The following is a 22,945-nucleotide window of genomic DNA, read 5'->3' as shown; positions in this document are numbered from 1 at the left end:
GAGACGACACTCAAAGAATTCGTCGATTCGGCTTCTGAATCGAGCCTCTGGAATGCAGCAATTAACTTCTCCTCTCTGTGTTGTCTGATCTCCTTCCTTACTTTACGTGCAATTTTCTTTACTTCAAGATCGAAAATTAATTTGCCTGTACAAGAAGAACGCGACATAAACTAGAAAAATACCAAAAAAATCTAAATAAAATGAACTTGAAAAGAAACAAATTAATTAACACCAGTTCCCAACAACGGTACCAAAAAATTGACAGGTGTCGAACCTGTGCAATAATAAATATCTCCTCGAGAAAAATACAATTTTTATATATAGGGTAACAGGGTCGAATCTACAGGGATTGAAAAAATTCGTTTCTTCTAAAGTTTAGAGTCTCGGGGGATTTTTATAAAAATGAAAATAATTAAACAACTCGAATAAAATAAATGAGTAAATAAAACTAGATGATAATTTATTAGAATTGAATCAATAATATATAACTCTTACCAAGAAATAACTTCGAAAATAGTTTATTTAATTGATCATTGATGCAATAGTAATTCCACTTGTTAACTGATAAACAAGTTATAACTGCCAAACAAGTGATGACAGTCAATTTCTTCTTACTTTATCGATAGCTAAGGTACGACCATTAGCCACTGCCCTAATCAAGAAATAATCCTAAGTACGACCTTAGAGTTTAATTTTTCAATTGCCTTAAGAATTAAAGAAGCCCAATTCTAGTCAAATAACATGCTACAAGGGTTATTTTAAATTAGTCCATATATTCCCCTAACACAAATCCAATCATGCCAGTTACCACTAATTTAGAACAATTAAACAATTATGGATTTAATTGTCTTAATTAATTTTAGGTTATTGAATTAATCTAAATTTCGGACCCTGGATATTTGAATAACACAACAACCATAAGAAAGTAAAGCAGGGAATATACGAATATCAGAAAATTAAATGAATAAATAAAATTAATTCGATCTCACAATTTTAGATAAACCAAATCCTCTATTGTTCCTTAACTAGAAAGAGAATTTTAGTTCATCTCCGTTGAAGAAATTCCATGTGAATTAGTTGAATTCCTTGACATGAATATTTTCCAAAAGTGATATATTGTTATTCAAAGAACGGAAAAGAAAAAGCAAAGAACATTTTTTTCTTGTGTCTTGCAGCCGAAAAAAGAAAAGAATACCTACTGACTACTGACTAGTCTATTCGGCCCAAGAAGAAAGAAAAGATAAGGCAAAACAGTTTTGCCCTTTTTTTGTTTCCTATTACTAGTCAACTACTATTATCAATTCAAATCAAATTGTTCCAACAAATCCCATCTTAACCAAAAATGAAAAGTCAACAATAATCATCTAGTGAAACATCCATGATTCGACTTTTGAGAGTTCACTTCACAACTGGATATTACACGTCAACTCCCGAACTCCCCAGGATGAGCAGAGTTTTAATTTTGACTTAACCACACCGAGCAGCAAGTTCAGTGAAGAAATCACGCCTTTTAATTCCTTTTTACTCCAAATCTCTGCAACCAACACAAATTACCAAAAATAAATAGAATTCACCAATTAACGCAATATTTGGTAAAATAAAATAGGGAAACAATCATAAAAGTAATGACAAAATTGCAACCTATTAATGAGGGAAAATTATGATCTTGAAAGGGCCTATCTATTTGAAGTATATCAATTCTTCTAAAGTTGTCTCGCAGTTTCACTTGAGTGGAAGGTTTATACTATCTAGAGGGCACTCTTCATAAATATACTTGAACTCCTGCATGAATATTGCCATTAGTTATTCACGTCTTCTTGCACAAGTTGTGTGTTTATGTCTCCACACATAATTGTTTTAAAGTTTGCAATATTTGCGTGAACAATTGTTCAGCTGTTGATGATTTGTTTGGCAATATTGTTTTGAGGTGGAAAAGTAAAGCCGAGTATAGCACTTGACTTGGTTGATCTTGTTAGTATTATACTTCAAGTAAAGTTTTAAAGATTACAGTTTAATATAAAAAAAAAAAGGGCCTGTCGTAAGGGATAAATTAAAATATTAAGATTATGCAGAAATTTGTCCTTTAGCCTTTTTCAAATTATCATGGTAATTCAAACTGTTGATCAAAATTTTACTTGAATCCATTGATCAGCAATTTTGAGAATACGGAAGACCTAAAGTTACAGTTTCAATAGCATTAACAGACGGTGTTGTTTGTTAGATCATTGGGGAAGAACTTTTCTTATGACCATGTATAACTGCCAACCTTCTTGACAATTATAAAGTATAATTTTGTTAACCACCGAATTTAAAGGGGCCACTTTCTTTTAGTAATTTGGGGTTTAACTTTATGTTTATATTCAAGTGTCTATACTTTCAAATAAAAACAATTGTGATTGCCAAAAAATGAGCATAAAAATAAAAAAATAAAGTTTGTTTCTAGTGGAATGTTCCACAAGTGTGCTCCAACTTGCTTATTGTGATGCAATGGAGATTTATCTTGCTATATTGTATGGACAAACAACAGCAAAGAATTTTAAAAGTAAGCACATGAGAAATGTAAAACTGGTTCAGTGTTAACATAAATGATACATGTTTTGTAAAGCTCAAATATCATGATACATGTTTTGTAAAGCTCAAATATCATGCTACTACTATTACAAATGCAAAAAAAATTTCCACTGTTTCTTTTTCAAACAAGACACTATCATGTAAAAGCTTCCATCCTACAAAATTCATTACAAAACTTGTAAGAAATTCAAAGAAAATCTTGGGAGAGAAAGGGAAAAGATATTAAAGAAGAACTATCCCTGCTTAAGTTTTCATAACTCTTAAGACTAAATGCATAGCAATTGTTAGCTTACTATGATTGTAAATTTTACCGCAAGATTGAATCTATGGAAATGCAATTAAATGAAGAAATAAGCAAACCTATTAGCGCATCAAGACTATACTGTAGGCAACTTTCAGCAAATAAAATCACAAAGTAATACAAAAAAAGAAGAGGCATCGCCAATGAGAACCAATTCGATTCAACATAACAAAAAAGCAAAACCAATCTCTCCTTTAACATGACCTAGGACTATTAAGCTCTTAGGAAAGAAAGAGCGAGTACAAATAAAATTCAATTACAGCCAATGAGTTTAGAAACTTTAGCAACTTTTTGTCTTAAAGAAATAAAAAAATGTAAAGAATGTATAGGTGTTGCTCAGTTACTACTTTTATGCCATTGTAATATGTCATCGGACGTTCTCCAACCAATTCAGCAGCTAGAATTGTTATAAGCTTCTAAAGATCAACAAACTTTTTTCTACCTACATTGAAGAAAATAAAATTTCAATATTGAAACCTTCTCTTGTTAAAGGTGTTCAAAAAGTATACTTGGCCAGGACAAATGAAGATGGGTTATAGAACTACAAAATTTTGGCTAAATTTGCTTGATCTCTAACAAATTTCTTAAACCAAAAATATCTCTCTTTGTTAAACCATAATTAATCAAATAGTACATGACAAAGATAAGAAAATTTATTTTTGGAAAAGCAAAATACTATCAATTTTTTGTCAATGCAAGTGTATGTATTTGTTGCATAATTAATCAAATAAATAGGACCAAAGTAAGAAAGTTCATGCTTGAAAAGCAATATGCAACCAATTTCTGGTCAACATATCTAGTATTTCTTGTGTTTTTTCCCACTCTTATAGAATTAATAGGATCTAATTTGATGAAACTTAGTTAGTTTCGTATTTAATAGATTATTATGCTCTTTTTGTGGCGTGATTTCAAATTGGGAAGTAATACACATTGTATAATGAAAGGACATATAATTAATATACATATCAGAAGCTAAGAGTGAGGTTGAACAATTCTATCTAATGAGAAGGAAATTTTTTTAGTTAAAGAAGACTAATAAAGTATACAAATTCATTTGTCTTGTTGGGTAGCTTTCTTTAAAAAAAAAAAAAGACAAATTGGCGAATCTATGTAAGCCATGACTTATACCTACTTTATTTCTTAGACAACTAACTAATTCAATTATTTTTAGTTGGTCAATCAAAAGTTCTTATGAGAAAGGCTTTATGATATGTCAAGATCAAAAACCTAATATAAATTTATAAAGGCAAATTTGTGATCAGAAATAATAATAGTTAATCTTTTTTAAGATAAAATCATGATAATTAGACCTCTGAACAAACTAAATGCTGGAAAATGAGGTATTTTACACAATGTTCAATCAATTCTATATAGAAAGATATAACTTTTCAATTACAATCTTTCAAACCTTCCATATGATGGTTCATACTACGTAAATTGAAATGCATCTTATATAGTTACACTATCATTTTGCAATAATTCATAAAATTATAACATATGAAGTTGGAGGCTTACTTGATAATAATCTTTCTTGGGTTGTAAAGTACTAAATGGCTCCAGTTACTCTGAATCTATGAAATATTTGCAGCACATATTGATCCTATTCCATCATCTATCAAACTTCTCTTGTGGTACCTATTATATGTTGACATAGTATAAAGCAAGTTAGAAAATAGTACTCTCGCAACTGACTGTAGATTATAGTATCCTACAGCTATAGATGACATTTGCTTCTCCTTCATGTTTCATTTGTTAAAACTTGAAACAATGCATCTCTTTTTGGCTATAAGCCTTGGGGAAACAAAATCCAGTATTGTAACTTCCCAACTATTTGAAAAACATATAAGATGTAATGAGATAGTAAAAGGTGAAGGCAAAAAAATATTTTAATCAAGAGGGAAAAACAACTTTTCAATTTCTAAAGAACTATATAGAACTTGAATAAGAATTCAGAAAAAAAAAATTTTAATCAGAAGGGAAAAATGACTTTTCTATCTCTAAAAAACTATCTATGAATTTGAATAAGAATTCACATTAAAATTATTAGCAAAATACAGGAAAAATAAAGTTAACAGATCAAATGATAAAGTTTTTTACTTTTCCTTGCTTAGAAATAAAATATAGCAAACTAAAAGGCATACACTAAGTAAGAAAACACGATAAAATTTAAAGAGCATCTTGATATAATTTAAATAGTCAAGCACTCATTCTCTGATGGCACCAAGAAACTCAGGCGTCATTTGGATAGACAGAAAAGGGTAGAAAATAAAGTATATTGAAAGAAAGTATCTTCATTTCGTTCCTTTGGGAGTTATACCATGGAAAAGAAAAGAAATGAATGGATAAAAGCCCCTCTAATTGGTGAAAAATTTTCCGCCCAAAATTGGGAAGAAAAGGATGGAAACTTCATGGGTGCCAAAAGATATTTTCAATATGACAATTTTGTCCTTTAAAAGCTGATACAAAAGTTTATTATTCCTGATGTGTCCTAAAGCTAATTTGTAAAGGCATCGATGTAGAGCTCTTCGATCTCAGTCCTATACTTTCAACTAGTAACAAAATACAAAGGAGTTCACTTGGCTTTCGTTCTTCAGCCACAGTCCAATAACAAAAGGTATCTCTTTGGCTTAATCTCCTCTAGAGAATTGTAGGAAAAGTATTTCTTTTGTGTAGATTGTTGTTATTTATATTCTAAATTTTTAGTTCATTTTCTGTCATAAAATTCTTGTCAATGAACTCTTGATTTTTATATTATTGATCTATGATTATGTCCTGCATGGTTATGATACATGTAAGCATCGGTGGTGATACATGAATATGAAATTTGAATGCATACAATCTATTTGTTTATTTGCCTATAGTTGTTTTATTATAAAACCTAATAAAAGGATTGCAACTTTTGTTATTCTCCATGCCGATTTGATTTTTGCCATTCCTAATAATGTTGAATCTACAATGCTAATCGCTCTTTTTTAAACCAATGACCTTGCACGCAAAAGAACAATGTAGATTGTAAAATGATCAATCTAGAGTTCGTAAGCAGTATGCTAGCCTCTTTTATTGTAACAATGCATCTTTCTTTCAAGTGATTAAAAAGATTGTGATACTAGAAGTATTGCTTTGAATGAAGACTGATCATAAAAAACAAATTAGACCTAACAAGATAGTGGTCATATGACAATAGAATAAATCACATTTTGTCATGTTAGTTGATATCATTAGATCTCCTAGTCTATGGTAGTTCTCTTTATGGTCATAGAGGTGTCCTCGGTTGCCAGTTGAGACCAAAATGAAGACATGAAAAATCTAATGCCTGATCAACTTAATTTAGAGCAACGAAGAATTTTTCAATAAAGTTTGAGTAGACAAAATGGTATTTATATATCAATACCTTCGTTTATAAACATCTTTTATGTATTCGAAAATTGCATTATCCTGATTATTTATTGTAGATTATGTTAATGCTTTAAAAACATTACTATTAGAGAATACTTCTCTTTATATTGATGTTTAGAGTTTTGGCATTGTACCTGATAATGACTCCATAACTTTTGTAAATAAATAAAATCTGTTTTTTAATTATCCATTCATTCGTAAATTTAGTGTCCTAATAGAAACCTTTTTAGATGGATAAGGAACAAAAAGAAGTTGACGGAGAATATGACATTCAACAAAGGAAGCGACAATTAGTTGCTACTGAAATTGTTTGTTATGTAATAAAGATGATAATTGCTCGAAATCTAAGCCGTGCAAATTATTGTGGATCAATCCGTTGGATATTGGTCTGCACAATGTCATTTAGTATGAGATGAATTATTGATGCAACTTAGTACAAATGGATATTTGAATAAGGTTATCCGTATAGGGCAGAAACTTTTAGGTGCTTATGTGACTTATTGCAAACACATGGTAGTCTATAACCTACTCAAAGATCCATGGTGCAAGAATTACTTCATTTCACTTGAATTTGTTCAGGTGAACGATTCGATCAGCTATAGTATTAGAATTGTCATATCCTTCATGTGAAGTGTTTAACTATTATTTGCTTATATAGAATGCATGAACATAAAAAATCGATAGGCAATATTACTTTGTTGGACTTAATGATCTCATCAATGTTCTCAGGCCCTTGTTTTAGGCTATCTAAATAGGAAAAACAAATGGTAACAAAAGATTATCTATTGCCAAACAGAAATGCTCTAGCCTATGGCCCTATCCAAATAGGGAAAACAAATGGTGGCTTTAACTTGAATAACTTCAAAACTTTTTGTTGTATGACAGCTTCCATGAGTGCCTATGTAGAACTACTTAGCATGACATGTCCTATTGGTCATCTCACACCAATTTAAGTGCTACGGGGCCTAATTTCAGCTATTCATTTAGTTGTCCCTTATGTCTAGACATGAAGCATCTGATGAGATATGAAAGACCTAAAAATATCCATTGTATGGAAACTATATCTATGCCAGCTCTAGTTTCCCCTTTTTTAATCTTTTTTGTTTGATTTGGCTTATTTGGATAACAATGCTGATCCCATAAAGGCATGCGTATAGTGACACAAAAAAGTTTATCATGCTTGATGTATCAGAAATTTGTCTTGCACAATTTGGGAACTCAACTTGTTACTATTCATCTTGTGGGAATGTATATGCAACTGTTTTAGAAATTTGTCTTGCCCAAATTTACTATTTATTGGAACAAGAAAGCAAATCTTTGGACTTTGATTTAAAAATTGAAAGGTCAAATACATAAAGTTGTATTCTCGTAAGATCCTTTCTTTCCATATCTCTCCAACTCTCAAACAAGAGAAAGATGTTTCTTTTCTTTTCTTTCATTGAACTCCCACACGAAATGTACATTTTCCCCTTCTTTTCCTTTCTTTCCTAAGTTATCTTTTCTTCTGTTTTCACTTCCTTCATAAACTCCCAAACTAAGCCTAAAAGCCTTGAAGCAACCATGTTATTTGCAAAGGAAAAATTTCTTCGCACATATAAGGTGTTTTTTTTTCGGTTAAGCTCAGTGGATATTAACATTTCCATAACATCATCACTAAAAAGCAAGAAAATCATAAGGGCAGTACCTTAACCGGCATTGATCTATTAATTATTTTAAATTCTTGAACAGAATTTTTTTACACTGAAATCAGTTCAGTAGTCACAGGAATCAGTTGTAGCCTTATCTTTTATCTCTAGGTTGCTATCTTTGTAATTTTGTTTAAAGATTTTTTTGGATAGTGTCTTGGTAATTTTATGAGATTTATCTAATTAGGCAAATTAAAATTGTTAAGTCTTTGGATTTGTCCCAAAAAAACCTTCTTCTAATTTCTTGTGGCAAAATAATTGAATCTTGCACTTTCTTTAGTAATTCTTCGGTACTGAATTTTTGTAACCTTTTTTGGGGTTAACCTGAATTTTTGTAACCTTAATTTAATTTAAATTGCAATAGGTATAGTCTTGAAAATGTGAAAGAGACTTAACTTTTTATTAGAATGTACGTATAAATATTGTTAATAAAGCTACAAGATAGAGGTGATAACATGTCTTTAAAAGAAAGATACACAAAACCTCAAAAATTAGAATTGAATGCTACATAATAAGTAAAAATGCAGTTAATGCATAAATGATTTTTAACTTTCCAACAAAAAAAAAGCAAAAAATTGCTTGTCAAATAGCTTGCATACTAAAGAAAAAAATTCAAAACGTTGAAAAAGGAACTAAACATCAGAATTGCAAAATACCAATTTTGCATTTAAATTTAAGACAAACCTCACAAAAAGAGAACCAACTTGCAAGACCAAAATAAAGGAATGCTGAAAAAATAGTTAGAAAATAGCAATAATTATATCACAAAAGAAAGATAAACCTCTCCATGTTCAACAATAATTACTTGAAATAAATAGCAAGAAAATAATTTAGTGTAATTAGTTATAAAAAAAAAAGAAATTTGAAGGGGAAAAATGATGAAGAAAAAAGAGGGAGATAGAGGTGGCAAGAAGAAGAATGGAAGATGAAATAGGGTTTCTCGTTGAGAATAGTGATGTTTGTTTGACTTTTGACTAACCAAAGAAAATAAGGGAGTAAAAATTCAGCTAAAAAGGAAACTACCACTTGTTAGAAAAAAAGACCATACACATGGCCAAAATAGATGTTATAGTAGCCTTTCTTCCTTTTTATATACAAGGTAGAAAAATAGTTTGAAAATAGCAATAATTACCTCACCAAAGGAAGACAAACCTCCCCATGGTCAACAATAATTACCTAAAAAATAGCAATAAAATAATCTTACTGTAACTAGTTATAAAGAAGAAATTTGAAGGGGCAAAAAAGATGAAAAAAAAAAGAGGGAGATGGAGGTGGCAAGAGGAAGAATCGAAGATGAAGTGGGATTTCTCATTGAGAAGAGAAGTGTTTATTGATTTTAGGCTAACCAAAAAAAATAAAGGAGCAAAAATTGAACTAAAAAGGAAACTGCCACTTGTTAGAAAGATAAGCTATACACATGGCAAAAAAAAAAGCTTGTTACAGTAACTTCTTGTGACAGCCCCACCTTCCCCTAAGGCGAACCAAAGGGTTCGGCGGACTGTCTGTCCAACTCTCGCCAGGACTACGGAGTCGAATCACACAAACCCTAGAGTACGCATGATAGAAACCCAAGAAAACAAACCATCGGAGACTATTACATTGAAAACATGATTTCTAAACCATAAGGTACAATGATACTTCGATTAAATATTGTAACGAAAAGGAAAAGGGAAAACGAAAACAAAAAAAAATGAACAGTAACCGCCACGCACAATCCGGCCGGTTTCTGGCCGGATTGGAGGCAGTAGCTGATCCAAAATTTTTCAAAAAACCCCTGCTAATCCGGCCAGATATCTAGCCAGGAACTAACCGGATACTCGGCCGAATTCGATGAACAGTTCCCGCCAGAAAATTTTCTTTCTTCCCTCGTTCAAACGCCGCGCTCGTCCGATCTACCAACGGTTACATAGACGTTCACCAAAGTTATAAAAACATAACATCTCGAATGAATACAATTAAGAAACAAAGTTAAATACTTACTTACATATATTTACATTGAAGTCTTGAACAAATTAACTAAAGTACAAGCCAAAGTATTCTTTCTATTCAAAATACAATTAGGGTTTCGGTTGCGAAGGAGCTTAACAAAATCTCATATACATTAGCTCGACCCTTTTCCTCCAAAAACCATGAGTTCAAAGTTTGTTCCCTGTAAGGAAAACAAAGATAACGGGAAGGGGGTGAGCTTACGCTCAATGAGGTACCAAAAATAATAACAGTCAAGAACCAAGGAACTTCATGCTCAATTAATCACATAGGTGTACCAAATAAGGAGATGAGCAAACAACTTAGATAGAAAGGATACAGGTGGCTCTCAGGAGCCAAATCCCCGTTGCAGTACTTGATCCGACTACGTTGAGCCTCCGTCAACTTTCAAATAAGGAAACCAGTCCAGTAGAACACCACTTTAACGCCAAATCCTGTTCACCAATCATACCCCCTTACCGGGCCCGAACGCCAAACAAGAACGGAAATGGTAATACTCGAGTATACCGGAATCAAGAGTCTCAATACCCAAAGATTCCTAGAAATCATTCCCATGGCTTATCAATTTTCCTCGACCAAGCCCTTTGCTGGCTCAATTCAATTGACTACCAAGGAGGTTGAGCTCAGAGTTACCAGAAAGGTTGTTGGATACAACGTCCAAATGACATCAGATTAAGCATAGATAACAGAGTCAAATGTATACAGTGAATAGGCATATAGATAAGAGATCGAGTGTGATAAAGTACACCCTCGTCCCCAACAGAGTAAACAAAGAGTACAGTTATTCAAATCACCGATTGCATGTACAGCTACCAAGTTAAGCAATAATGAAGGGAGTGGTACACTCACCAGTTCAAACAAACAACTTCAAACGTTTCCTCCCGAAGTACTCGGATCACCGGCACGTCCTAAACCACCAAGGTAAAACAATTGAGACTCGATTACGAGTCATATGCCCAACCAAGTAAATTACCAATGCAACACAAGGGTATAGCTTTGGAGTGAAAAGGTAGTAGTTGGTCCTAAAAACATGAACGATCCAAAAACCCTTTGCTTCTACCCACAACCATACCTACAATGATGTACTAACTCCAAACTTAAGGTGCAAAATGAAAGTAAGAGTAATTCTAAGAAAACAGGATTTTTCAGTTTTGTACACCTCCATTTGAAAAATTATATCTCAAGATTCTTAAGTCCAAAATTGGTAAAATTTATACCGTTAGAAAATAGACACAAAGGGGTACAATTTCTCAGAAGACACATTTGTAAGATCCAGACCACAAGTTAGTCAAATTCGAGCCTCAAGTGGCTGCTTCATCCAGTGAAAGACAGAACAGGGTGCAATTTTCAGTTAACTTTGAAAAATCACCATAAATCGTACAAACAGAAACAGGGTCTGAAATTTTCACGGTTTGTAGTTCTATGAATCTAGTTTCAAACGCACAAACGAAACTCAATTTCGACATTTCTACATCAAGATATAGCAGATTTCCCGAGACTGCATAGAAGTTCCTACGAAAATTTTGACAGCACCTCCCTTGTTTTTCTTTACTTTTCCAACCTAACAATAACATCCAACCTCATCTTATTTCAGCCACAACTTCACATACAAATCATAAACCATTAAATACCCTTCATATCTCACCAAGTGAGAGCTCCAAAACCAACCACAAACAAGACCAAAGTAGAAACCCTAAAGCTGGAATTTTTGTACCCAAGCTGGAAATTTCATTAGGTAACTAGAACTAGCATATAAAAGCTCAATAATACACATCACAAAGCTATCAATCCATGGTAAATACTTAGGCATCAAATAAGGGCAGAAATTTCACTAGAAAATCTGAAATTTATCATTACACCACTTCCTTTACAAACTTTTTCCATAAAACTACACAACTTACAACTCTAAACCACTACTTACCAAATAATTGAAGTAAAAAGAAAGTTTTTAGTGAAATACCTTGAAACCTCAAGAAGAGTGATCGGTTAGTGCTTCCCTTACAAAAACAACTCCACCAACCCACTTAATCCTTCCTAGCAAGAAGTTTCTATGGAGAAATTTGAAATTTTAATGGTAGAAACTCAAGATTGAGCAAGAAAATGAAGTTGAGGTTGCAAGTTTCTCTTGTTCTTTTCCTCTAAGAGGTTCGGCCATAGCATGAAGAAAATGAGATGAATTTTGGTCAATTTTTGTGATTTAGTAATGGTAAAGAAACTTAGTCAAAGTCCATCTTCCAATAGTGTGGTGACACTTGGCTCCTTTTATGTTTTAAGCTTATCTTCTTTCTCGCAATGGTTAATCTATCTAGCTAACCTCTAATTGTCTCCTAGTATCTTGTAAAATAATATCACTTAATACAAAACTCCAACGAATTGTCAAAAATATATTGCATTTACCGCACTAGCGGGTCCCACGTCCATAATACGCTTCAAACTTAATATGAACTAACTTAACCTAGAAAAATGATTTAAAAACTCTACTCATTTATAAAATCTTTGGAAAAATCAAAATAATAGGGTATAGTGAAGAAAAATATATGCGAGGAAATAAAATAAAATAATATACACTAAGGAAAATTTACGGTCCTTACACTTCTCTTCCTTTTTATATACAAGGTAGATAGATACAATAAAAAGATAGTGCAAGTAATGTAGTAGCCCATCTCAATGTTTTAAAAACCGGACCGTTAATTAAACCGGTGAAGTGAAAGGATCGAGGTTCAACCGGTCGGACCGGTTCAACCTCGGTTCAATGAATTTTTTAAAAAATAATTTATATAAATATATATATGTACAAAATAAGACATGTAATGGACTAATTTAATATTTTATATGATGAAAAGTTTACTATTTTTTAATAACTTGGATTTTTAAAAATAAATTTTTTAAATTATAAGTTAAAACAAATAAATTTCATCTCAATTTCAATTATATCTAAATCCAACCCCAAAATATCACAATATTTTGAAATTATACAAAATTCATGTCTCTGAGAATTTAGATATTATGAATTTAAATTTAAATTTACGTTTTGGGATTTAGAGATTGCAATTTAAAAAAGAAAATTTGGAGTTCAAAGGAAATCAAGAAAATCGAAAATAGAAATGTAAACTTGATAAGAAACAAAAAATAAGATAAAAGTGAGTGGTTGTGGCATTAAATAATTTGAGTTAAAAAAATTTCTTTTTTAACTTTTTTCAATTTAATGGACAAAAACAAAATTAAAAGATGGAAGAAAACATCAATAAATTAAAAATAAAGAGGTTTGATTAAAAAGGGAGTGACAAAAGAAAAGAGGATAGAGAGAGAGAGAGAGAGAGTTGAAAATTAAAAAGAAAGAGCCATGAGGGGATGAGATTTTGTAAGAAAAATGGAAAAAAGAAATATGAGTGTTTGCTTTATATAAATAAGTTATCAAAAAAAACTAATAAGATGTGATGGTGCAACGGTTAATACATTGGTCTTTTATTACAAAGGTCTTGGGTTCGAATCTTGATTGTTGCATTTTGCAAAACTTAAAAAAAAAAAAAAAAAAAAAAAAGAGGGAGAGCTGAAAACCGGCGGTTTTCACGGTTCAACCGGTCTTTGACCGGTTTTCTAGTAAAGTCAACAATGTCATTGAACCGGACCGGTGCCATGGCCGGTTCGCGGTTCAACCGGTCGAACCGACCGATCCGGTCCGATTTTCAAAACATTGACTTTATGACAAGTGGTGAACCTCACCTTTAAGAAAGTTGTGTATTTTTAATTTTTTTCACTTTCACTGTCGTGTTGATGGCCAGCTTAATGATCTTCCATTTTTTTAACTAAAACCCACTCTATGTAAATTGTATGACCTGCACTTGCTTTTAAGCCTAGAATATTAAACCCATCTGGGTTGTTTGGTCTGATAATGTGATATTTTACAAAAATTATCCCACTAAATAGGTAATAATTCTTGGATCCAAAATACCAAATAGAATCAAGAGAATCTATTAGAAAGGTACCATAATACATATTAAGTCTAAATGTTTATGCATAATCATATTTGCAAAAAAATTCACAAAATAAGATGCTTACCTTTTCACCTCATTAGTTGTCATTATTTACATATAACGAGGATTAAAAAATCTTTTGTTATTTGTGTGATAATAATTAGTGGCTCACTTCATAGATAGAATATTTCTCCATAACAAACTTCAATAAATTTCTAGCTCTTTTTTTTGTTTCTATATGTCTGTTCATTATGTACCAAAAGAATTAAAATTTTTTAGCCAACTTCTTGGAGGGCCTAAGGTTATCAAAAACTAAGTTGGGGGCCAAATTCGGCAAAGGGCTAAAGTTCGGGCAGCACCATCGTTATTTGCCCATCCTGCAGAAGATGGCTCTTCAAGAAGCCCAAAAAAGCCCCAGTACAAAATCGCTCTGGTCATCTTTGGCCGGCCTTTGTTCTCCTCTGGTGACACATCCCTCTCTCTCTCTCTCTCTCTGTTTCTACTCTAACACGTTATTCAATCCATGTATGTGATAGATTGAAGATTTAAAAATGAAATCTTTTTTTCAATTTATTTCTTTACTACATTGCGAATTGCATTATGTGCTGTTTTACTAGGTTTTTGTTTTTTTGGGTTAAATCTTTGTCGGGATTGATTCAAGTGGCCAAATCTTCTCTGAAATACATTTTAGCATGTGCATTTGATTCGTATGCCGATTCTCATTTGCCTTTCGAGTATTTGTTTAAGGCTATATTCACCCAGAAGAATTTCCGCATTCCTAACAATTTTCTTATAAGTTTGTGTTCGTTTAAGTTTTGTAGATTTCCGGTGGTGTCCATTTGTTATAATTCTTGCGCAAAATTTCCCAATTGCTGATGTTTATTGGAATATCTTTGCTCTGTTTAGTATAATTACAGCAAAGACTGACGATGGTGTAATCTTGTGGGAAAATCACATAAAAAGAAAATAGTAGTGCGGTTAAAGTGGGTCCTTTTCACCACGTAAACAAACTGAACAAGGAATCAAGGACATCAGACCACCTTGAAGAGTCTTATTGTAGCTTCACCAAATTGTAATGCTTTTTTTTGTTTGCCATATATTCTTGGTTTTTGAAGTTGTTACTCGCGGTACGTAATATATTTCTGTAGTTAGTCGAAAAGTTCACCAACTCAATTCAATTTGATATAGGATAACGATTTGCATTTTCTCATATTTTCTTTGGTTGCTTTTTTCTGCAGTCTAAGGGTTGTTGAGGATCAACCCTCACACTTATCATAGAAGTGATGGATCTTGCAAAACCAATGTTTGGAAGAGGTAAGGTTTGCCGGACACTTTTGTGTTCTTTATTCAAATTATTTTCTCTTCCTCTGAAATCAAATTAAAGAAATGAAGTAGGGCATTCACAGGGATGCTGCTTCTTTGATTATTGACTTATCTGTATTAATGGATAGAGCATAATTAACACTATCCGAAGGAGCTTATAGTAACTGGAGTATGATTTCAACAGAAAAGGAAAAGAAAAATAAAACAAAAAAGTTTCACTGGCTTGATATGGAGTCATTGTAATTGGATAAATCGCTTATATTGGGTGGAATGGTTCACAAATTTTTCTGGTTTATGTACCCTTTCTTATGCATTGCTGCACAATGAAGTTACTCTGACTGATTATAAGTTGAGGGGATTTTATAATGTTGGTAACAAATGCAATATGATCTACTAAGAGAATCCAACTTTGGTGCACTGTAGTGGTTGTTGAGAATGCATGGTTGAATTTGGATGGCTCAATTTATGCTTTACAGTTTAGCCCAGAGGTAGTCCTATTCTGGTAGAGTTCTCTATTGTGGGGCTGAGATTGGTGTTAGATAATGTTATTAATGCTTTATGGCTCTCAGAATCCTCTCTCTGTGCCATTATCTAAAGAAAGGGTAACCTTGTTTGCACAGATTACTTTGTCTCAGTCTCCCTATTCCTCTCCTTTGTCTATATTTGAGATTAGGAAAAAAAACTACTATGATTTCAAAAGTTCTATTCTTACTTCTAAGTCAAACATTAATATAGCTAAAACTGAGGGGAGCTAATGAACTACGCAGAAGGATGTGTCTAAAGTATTGACCTCTATGCTTAGCTCGTGTCTCTGATGACAAATCATTGCAAGCTTCTTCACTAAATCATAGAGAACCTTCCTGCTGAAAAGCAAAGGAGACCATAGGCGCTTGATATAAATAAAAAAATTGGGAAGACAACAATGATCTATGGTAGAAGGGGAACTTGTATTTCCAAGAAATGTGATAAGTTGGTATTGTATGGTTGAAGCTAGTCTCAAATGTTAAGCCTCTAGGTTTTTCAGCTGTTTCAAGTATGTTTTATGCTAACTGCAATAGACTGTTCTTCTAAGGAGATGCCTGTGGGCATGATGTAGCTTGAGTTACCACGCAGACTTTAGAAAACACTTTCTTTTATGCATTTGGATGAAAAACCTGGTCCAACAGATTTGCTGATTGGTGCTCTTCACTTAAGGATTAATCTCATGGGACTGTCTGAGATGAAAAGTGGCTTTAATTTGCAAAGAACAGATCAATAGGCCTCGCCAAGTTTGGAGGAAGAGAACTTGAGGTGGCATAAGATGATCAGGAGCTTCTCTGATATCAAAGTAGTGAGATGTGGAGGTGATGTTTTAGGAGATTTACAAACAATTACCATGAAAAATAGCAACTTGTAACTCTAGAAGTCGGCAGTCAAGGACATCTAGAAGTTCAGCGAGACTAAAATTCCAAGTCAAATTCTTGATTATGTTGTCCTGCCTTTTAATACTTGCTCCACCTCTAACTTTGTCTTTGATTTGTTTTCTTGACTACATCTTATTGAAAAAAGCATGAATATATGACTGGAGAAGACAAGTATAGAATGGACTCGTCTTTGATCGCTATACACCTGAGCAAAATTGTTTGTCTGCAGCACCTGCTCCCTTAATTTTTTCCCACCTGTCCTAATTAAGGTGCCTCCTTTTCCACTACCATAGTTAAGAGAAACTCCTGTAGTCTATGCAGGTCATTCCGTCTAGTTGTCAAGTTTTCCTTCTCCTTTGCGATCAGTATGGCAGGCCATTAATAGTTGCTAAAGTTAAAGCTGCTTCTTCTGTGGCATTTATGGGTATTAGTAAGTTACCAGCTGTGTATGGGTGATTTGTCCATGCTTGAAAAGTATCCAGTACAAGAAATAGAAATTGTTTGGCTGTGGCATGTCAAATTGGATGCTTAAACACTAGTGACAAGTCCTAGGTGATATAGATAGTGGTTGCTAACCATTTGCCCTAGTCAATAAAAAATTTCAATTTGAAGTGCTGCAGATCCCATTAATATCTCATAAAAAGGAAAATCTTTCTTATTGTAGATGGAGATGGAGTCCAAATAAACCCTCACCTTTCTTGTTTTTGTGGGAAAATCATCTTCAAGAGTTTCTTGGAAAGCTTGCCCTGTGGACTTATATGTTTGAACAAGTCCAGAAATGGATTAGGGATTTGGAAATGTTTTAAGACAGTGTGTGTAGTGTTTGGATTACTTTTGGACCATATGAACAGAATAAAGGTTTTACTTCTTTCTTAGTTTTAGGCTATCATGTCTTGAAATAAAAAGCTGTAAGCAACAGAAGTAATGGAGGCTTAGTGGTTGATCATTAGTCTGCTTATCTATTGTGCACATTATTGTCATCTTTTATTCATTCATACATGTAATATGTCACTGTATATTAGAGCTTCACGATGGGAAGTTTGTCTCGTGAGGTTTAAACCAGTGATAAAGCAAGGCCAGAGTTCATGTTGATGTTTCTGATGTTGAAGCGATTATTCCGATGAAGTATTCAGCAGTAATGGCTCAAACATGGACGTACATATAGTCATGATCCTATCTGTGAATGCTTATTCATTTGGTTGTTCATAGTGGAGTATAACTCCTTATTTCATATGTATAACTATAAATCTTGCTCCCTGTTGTTTTGAGACCTTGCTTTCAATTGTGGAACACGGTAGAGGTTTGACGTTCATCTATGTGTTCAACTGTTAACATTCTCTCTTGAAGGATGAGGTAGAAATGGTTATTAATCTTTGTTTCTCACGTTGCATTTCAATGTTTCACTTTCCTGTTTGGAAGATTTATAAGACTTAAAAAGAAAAAAGATCTAGGCGGAATTAACATATAGTATTCGGAAACTCACTGTTTTCTTATGTTCAAGATGTTCGGATAATATTCTGGCTTAAGTATTTAAATTGTTCCTATATTTTATTATTTCAACATTTTCAAGTGTTCAATTGCTTCCTGAAAGCTCTTCGCTGCTGTAAAATGTCTACCAAGTTTTTCTATCATTGTGAAGCAGTGTATTGCTCTTTAGAGAGAATTTAATGTGTGTGAAATTTATTGACAAGGGGGCTCTCGCTTGATGCGCTAAATGGATTGATTAGCTGGCTCCATTGCTGGTTTATAAAGCATGACATTAGCTTGGGGAAACTACTTAATGCCGTTATTGCACTTCTGTGTCCTGCTAGTTTGTCATCTGCCATCTATGTCTAGATTAGCCCTCTTGTTCTTTGCACTTTAGCATTTGTTGTAAAGCCTTTCATATGCTGCTTCACAATCTGGAGAAGTGTGGTAAGCTTTGCATAGGTTCCTTAATTATTTTGCCATTCAGTTATGCATTATAGGTGAAGATAAGAAGCAGAGAGAGGAAATGAGTTTTGCTTTTGCTGTACAAAGAGATGTAAGGATGGAAATTCTTCACTTTTTGTGGATTGCGTCATGGAGGGATATATTTCCTACTCCATAATCTGGATTACCAAGGTTTATAGTGCAGATGACATGAATGGCTCAGATAGTTAATATATCTTTATCTCATGTTTTCTTTGTGGTATAGAACGAATTGGTAGATTTCTAAGTTAGGTGTACCATATAGGCAAAAAACACTTCTAGATGTTTTGAGTGTAACCTTGTTACTTTGTCAATTTTGTGTTTTGTTGGTTGAAGTGTGAATGTGTCCATGCATTGCCCTCTGGGACGTAATCATCTTGTTGCACAGATGTATGCCTTCGTTGCCTGGTTCTGGCACACAGGTTTATAAACATTTTACAAAACTTGCATGATTTTAGTTCTTTCAATTTCAGTGTGCAGTCAAGATAAGGTGAACCCAAGTACCACGTTCTTCGAGCTTGGCTTCAAAACGTATGCTGTTGAACTCCAGCTCAAGCTTTCTGAATTTAGATGAAGAAGCTACTTAAACAAATAAAGTACAATAGGTTCCATCTTCATTTTTTTTTTTTTTGGGGTCACTCTGAGATCATTCAACCATTTTAACTGGGTGAATCCTTCTATGGACCCAAAAAAGATTAACCTTAGTGACCACAATTAAAAAAGCCTTCCTATGCCTTTATTAATCAGAGTAATTAGCCTTAGTACGAGATAAGATTGTGTTATTGTGTGTCACTTCCCAATTCTTGACCAATGCTACAGTGCTGGGAGCCTACTTCTGCATTTGGAAGTGTCAAGAAGTTGCTTCCCATATATGCCATTGATAACGTTTTTAAGCTGAATGATGGATAGATGGTGAATAGGTGATGGGTATTCCTGCTTTGGAGGTTATTTGCAAAAGTTGTGAACTAAACTTTGGATTAAAGTGAGTGCAGTGGTTCAATGCATTAGTTTGGGCGGTCAATTTGTCCATGTTCTCTCCATTGTTTATTCATGGAGTATGAATATGGGTTAAAACAGTGTGTTGTGCATTTGTTACCAGATGAGTAGGGGGCATAAAAGTTGAGCACTGGAAGTCAGAAACTTGGTGTCTCGTATACGCAGATATTGACACATCACATGGGATGTGATGTCCATGGTCAATATAAATTTTGCTCTCTTTGTCTCTGTTATTATTGTTATGCTAGATGGCATTACATAAAACCTCTTATTCATTGTTTTTACTGTTTCTCCTGGATTTGCTGAATGATTTGTTGAAACTAATAACTTGTTGCAAAGCCTTGTGATAATATTGGATAGTAATCATCCTGGCAGTTATACTAAAAAATTGCTTTTCAATTGAATAGTCCCCGCCAATGAAATTCAAGTCCGTGTACTTTTTTCCCCCAAGAATTGTACCAATAGTAATAGATACATTTGGCTTCCTCTACAGAGGCCGATTTGAAAGTTGAGTTATAAAACTTGTGTGAAGTGATTATTATAATCTTGACCAAAAAAACTTAAATTATATGATGGGGGGAGAAAAAAAAGAAAGCAAATGCCGCTTCCAAGTCCCCTATCTTACCAATGTCACCTCATCCTGATCCTCCATGGAAGCCACCCTTCCCTCTAAGGTTGAAGAAACACTGGCTTCACTTTTGATAATGACTCAATTTCCAGCAGCAAGGTGTCAACTCATGGCTTCCTCATATTTTGCTCCACGTGGAATCTCCACCCCTTTATAGCTTTTGCTTGCACCACCTCAGAATCTCCACCAGTTCTGTCTCCCGTAGCCTCCAGCCCCAACATTCCAATATGTGCTTAGCTGCCCTTCATCTCTCACTATGGGCACATTTTGCCTCCATCCCTTTCACTATCAAAATAAAACAAAAGAAAGCGAACAAATAGCCTCCACTGGATAAGTAGCTCAACTAAGATCTCAGGCCTTATACTACATGCATATAAAGTAAGATCACTAGGTCATGAGCTTTCATCCTTGTCTGAATTTGCTTTGGTTTAAGCTACTTTAGGTGAATGTAGGCCAGGTAAGATCTCAGGTCTTATAAGCTCTATATGCATATAAAGCAAGATCAACGAGGTCACAAGTTTTCATCGTAGTTGAAGGTCAGTGAGTTTCCTGCAGTTTTTGTTCATCTGAGAGATTTCATTGTTTCCTTGTTCCCATAAAGGCTTCTGATACAGCTCAACGAGAAACTAAGTTTTCCTAATTTTCTAGCTTAATATTTCTTTTTACATATCTTCAGTTTCTATTTTTCTCTGAAGTTCCTGGGCAATTACCATGTATTTCTAAGTTTCAGCTCTTCTGGCTGACCTTTAGCAGTTTGTGTGCCTGTAAATCTGGTTATTCCCTGCAATAATCAGATTTAATGTCATAAATCATCTTAGTATGCCAGTTTAAGGTAATGTAAACAAAGGAAGTGATCAAGCTATGTGCACACTTGTTACAATGGTGCATTTTCTTGGTTCCAGGAGTGGGTGCAGAGCAGCTATATCTGCAACTTGATCCAAGAACACTTGGAAAAGAGCTGACTTCCTAAACTTTTGTACTTTTATATTAGCAAAGCTGCTAACTAATGGAAGCCAATCCTAATGTAAATTTTAGTATAGGGATCCTCTCCTCTATCTGAAAATAATATGTTTGAAGATCCTTACTCTGTACAGTTAGTATTATGACAGGTTGCTTTTTGTCTTTCATCTTGTTTAAATTTGCCTAAGATTTGTTTCTTTATATTTTTACATTTTGGTACATCGAAGGGGCAACGCCCTCTTTAATACTCTTTATAAAATGTGCACAAGCTATATTAGCTTGTAACAACTGTTATATAGCGTATGGTGGAATTCCAAATAGGAAAAGGGCTGTTATTCTTCTCTTAAGTTGGTAAGATGACTAAAACTATTTTTCCCGTGTCAAACTTAAAGTATGCCGCAATGTTACTTCTGTTCAGAAAAAATCTGCTATGCTCAATAATAAATTAGATTTACATTTTTTTTATGGTTCTGATGTCATACAGCTATATCTTGGCTTTTGTAGTACAAGTGAAACTCAGGAGTTCAAACTTTAGAAAAGTGGTTATAATGTTGATCTTGTGCTTTATTTCTTCCTTTTTCTGCCTCTCTAAATTCAATTTCCCCTCCTTCCTCCTTCCCTTCCTTACTTTCGTCCTTGATGTCTTGTTGCACACCTTCAGGACCTAGTGAACTTTGTGGGGCAGTTGATCTTATAAGTCGTTATAAACTTTGGCCCCATCATGATTATTTCTGTAAGAGGCCGCCACCTTTATCACTTTCTGAGTCTCCATACCTTAGTAATCTGGTCGGAGACCTACAGATTAGAAAAGGAGAAGGAATGGAACTTGGTCAGCTCTTGCAGGGTACATCCTGTACGGGAGATAGAAATGAGCACATGCATCGTTTTGACTTGGATATTCTTAGTGAGGCGTTTCAGATTAAGGAGACAACAGATTTCGACCTTGCCTATGTAATATATCTTTCACTGCATCTTCTTGATATTCATATCCTTACTTTCATGGTATGATGTTTATGTTGCTTTTATATGCCTAGTTGCCTGCACTACTGAATGTCATCTAAAGGATGGTAACCGCTCAGGTACGTGTGAAATTGCACTTTGGAAATCACTTTTCAAATGTCGCAGGCAAACTGAGCAAAAATAAATTCTTTTTCAAACCAACAAGATCTTTTGCTACGTATAATAGACCAGAACCCATCTCTGTTGAATACTATGACAAGTTGACTATCTATCACCTGTACTTGTTAAAGCTATTTTTCACTTGGAATCAAACGTAGACACAAGCTACATCACTCAACCCCAAACTCGTGCCAATTTGCTTGTGTAAGGCTCCTTGCACCAATGGTTATCCCAAAATTTCCAGTCTCATGATATATCTGTTTCTTCTATAAGCAGGTGGCAGCATCCAAGTTCAAATCCAAGGGTGTGAGAAAACATGAAAGACGCAAAGATATGCGTGCACAGAAGAAAAAGGACATTAAGAAGCCAAAAGGCTGTCACAATAGAACCAGCATTCAGAAAGAGGAATGACGAAATAGAATTGGGTTTGTGTTTTTCTGAAAGAGCAAGAAAACGGATTGGATAAAACTTTGCTTTTACGTTCCTACTCATCATCATCCATCATTGGAAAATTTGGGCTCTTTTTATTATCTGTTGGTTGAAGTTATATTTTGTGAAGCATATGATTACATATTGAAGTGCAAATTCCTTTTAATCTTAGGTAGCAAATTGTCTCATATGCGATTTTTGTCACCCCAAATCAAATGTGATCT

General features: G+C 33.8%; 1 protein-coding gene across 3 annotated transcripts; it reads left to right on the top strand.

Moving 5' to 3' along the window:
- The first annotated feature begins 14,237 nt into the window (after positions 1-14,237).
- On the top strand, positions 14,238-22,909 carry LOC113710373 (mediator of RNA polymerase II transcription subunit 19a). 3 transcript variants are annotated; one of them, XM_027233332.2, is made up of 4 exons: positions 14,238-14,377; positions 15,152-15,227; positions 21,835-22,124; positions 22,569-22,909. In XM_027233332.2, the coding sequence occupies exons 2-4, from the start codon at positions 15,197-15,199 to the stop codon at positions 22,701-22,703; spliced, it is 456 nt and encodes a 151-aa protein (XP_027089133.1). In that variant the 5' UTR covers positions 14,238-14,377; positions 15,152-15,196; the 3' UTR covers positions 22,704-22,909. The 3 variants fall into 3 exon arrangements, with proteins under 3 accessions (XP_027089133.1, XP_071921952.1, XP_027089134.1); XM_072065851.1 differs by having other exon boundaries at positions 22,208-22,607; XM_027233333.2 differs by having other exon boundaries at positions 14,307-14,438.
- The last annotated feature ends 36 nt before the right edge of the window (positions 22,910-22,945 follow it).

The sequence above is a fragment of the Coffea arabica genome, chromosome 9e (assembly GCF_036785885.1).
Source record: "Coffea arabica cultivar ET-39 chromosome 9e, Coffea Arabica ET-39 HiFi, whole genome shotgun sequence".
In the NCBI taxonomy this organism is placed as follows: domain Eukaryota; kingdom Viridiplantae; phylum Streptophyta; class Magnoliopsida; order Gentianales; family Rubiaceae; genus Coffea; species Coffea arabica.
The sequence above is the reverse complement of the archived record's forward strand: the minus strand, read 5'-3'. Positions and strand labels throughout refer to the sequence as shown.

Bases quoted from the DNA above. Each gene is read 5' to 3' on its own strand.
- LOC113710373 (XM_027233332.2), top strand. From the start codon at position 15,197: ATGGATCTTGCAAAACCAATGTTTGGAAGAG. The intron at 15,228-21,834 runs GTAAGGTTTGCC...GCACACCTTCAG, and splicing joins AAAACCAATGTTTGGAAGAG to GACCTAGTGAACTTTGTGGG. The intron at 22,125-22,568 runs GTAATATATCTT...TTCTATAAGCAG, and splicing joins CAGATTTCGACCTTGCCTAT to GTGGCAGCATCCAAGTTCAA.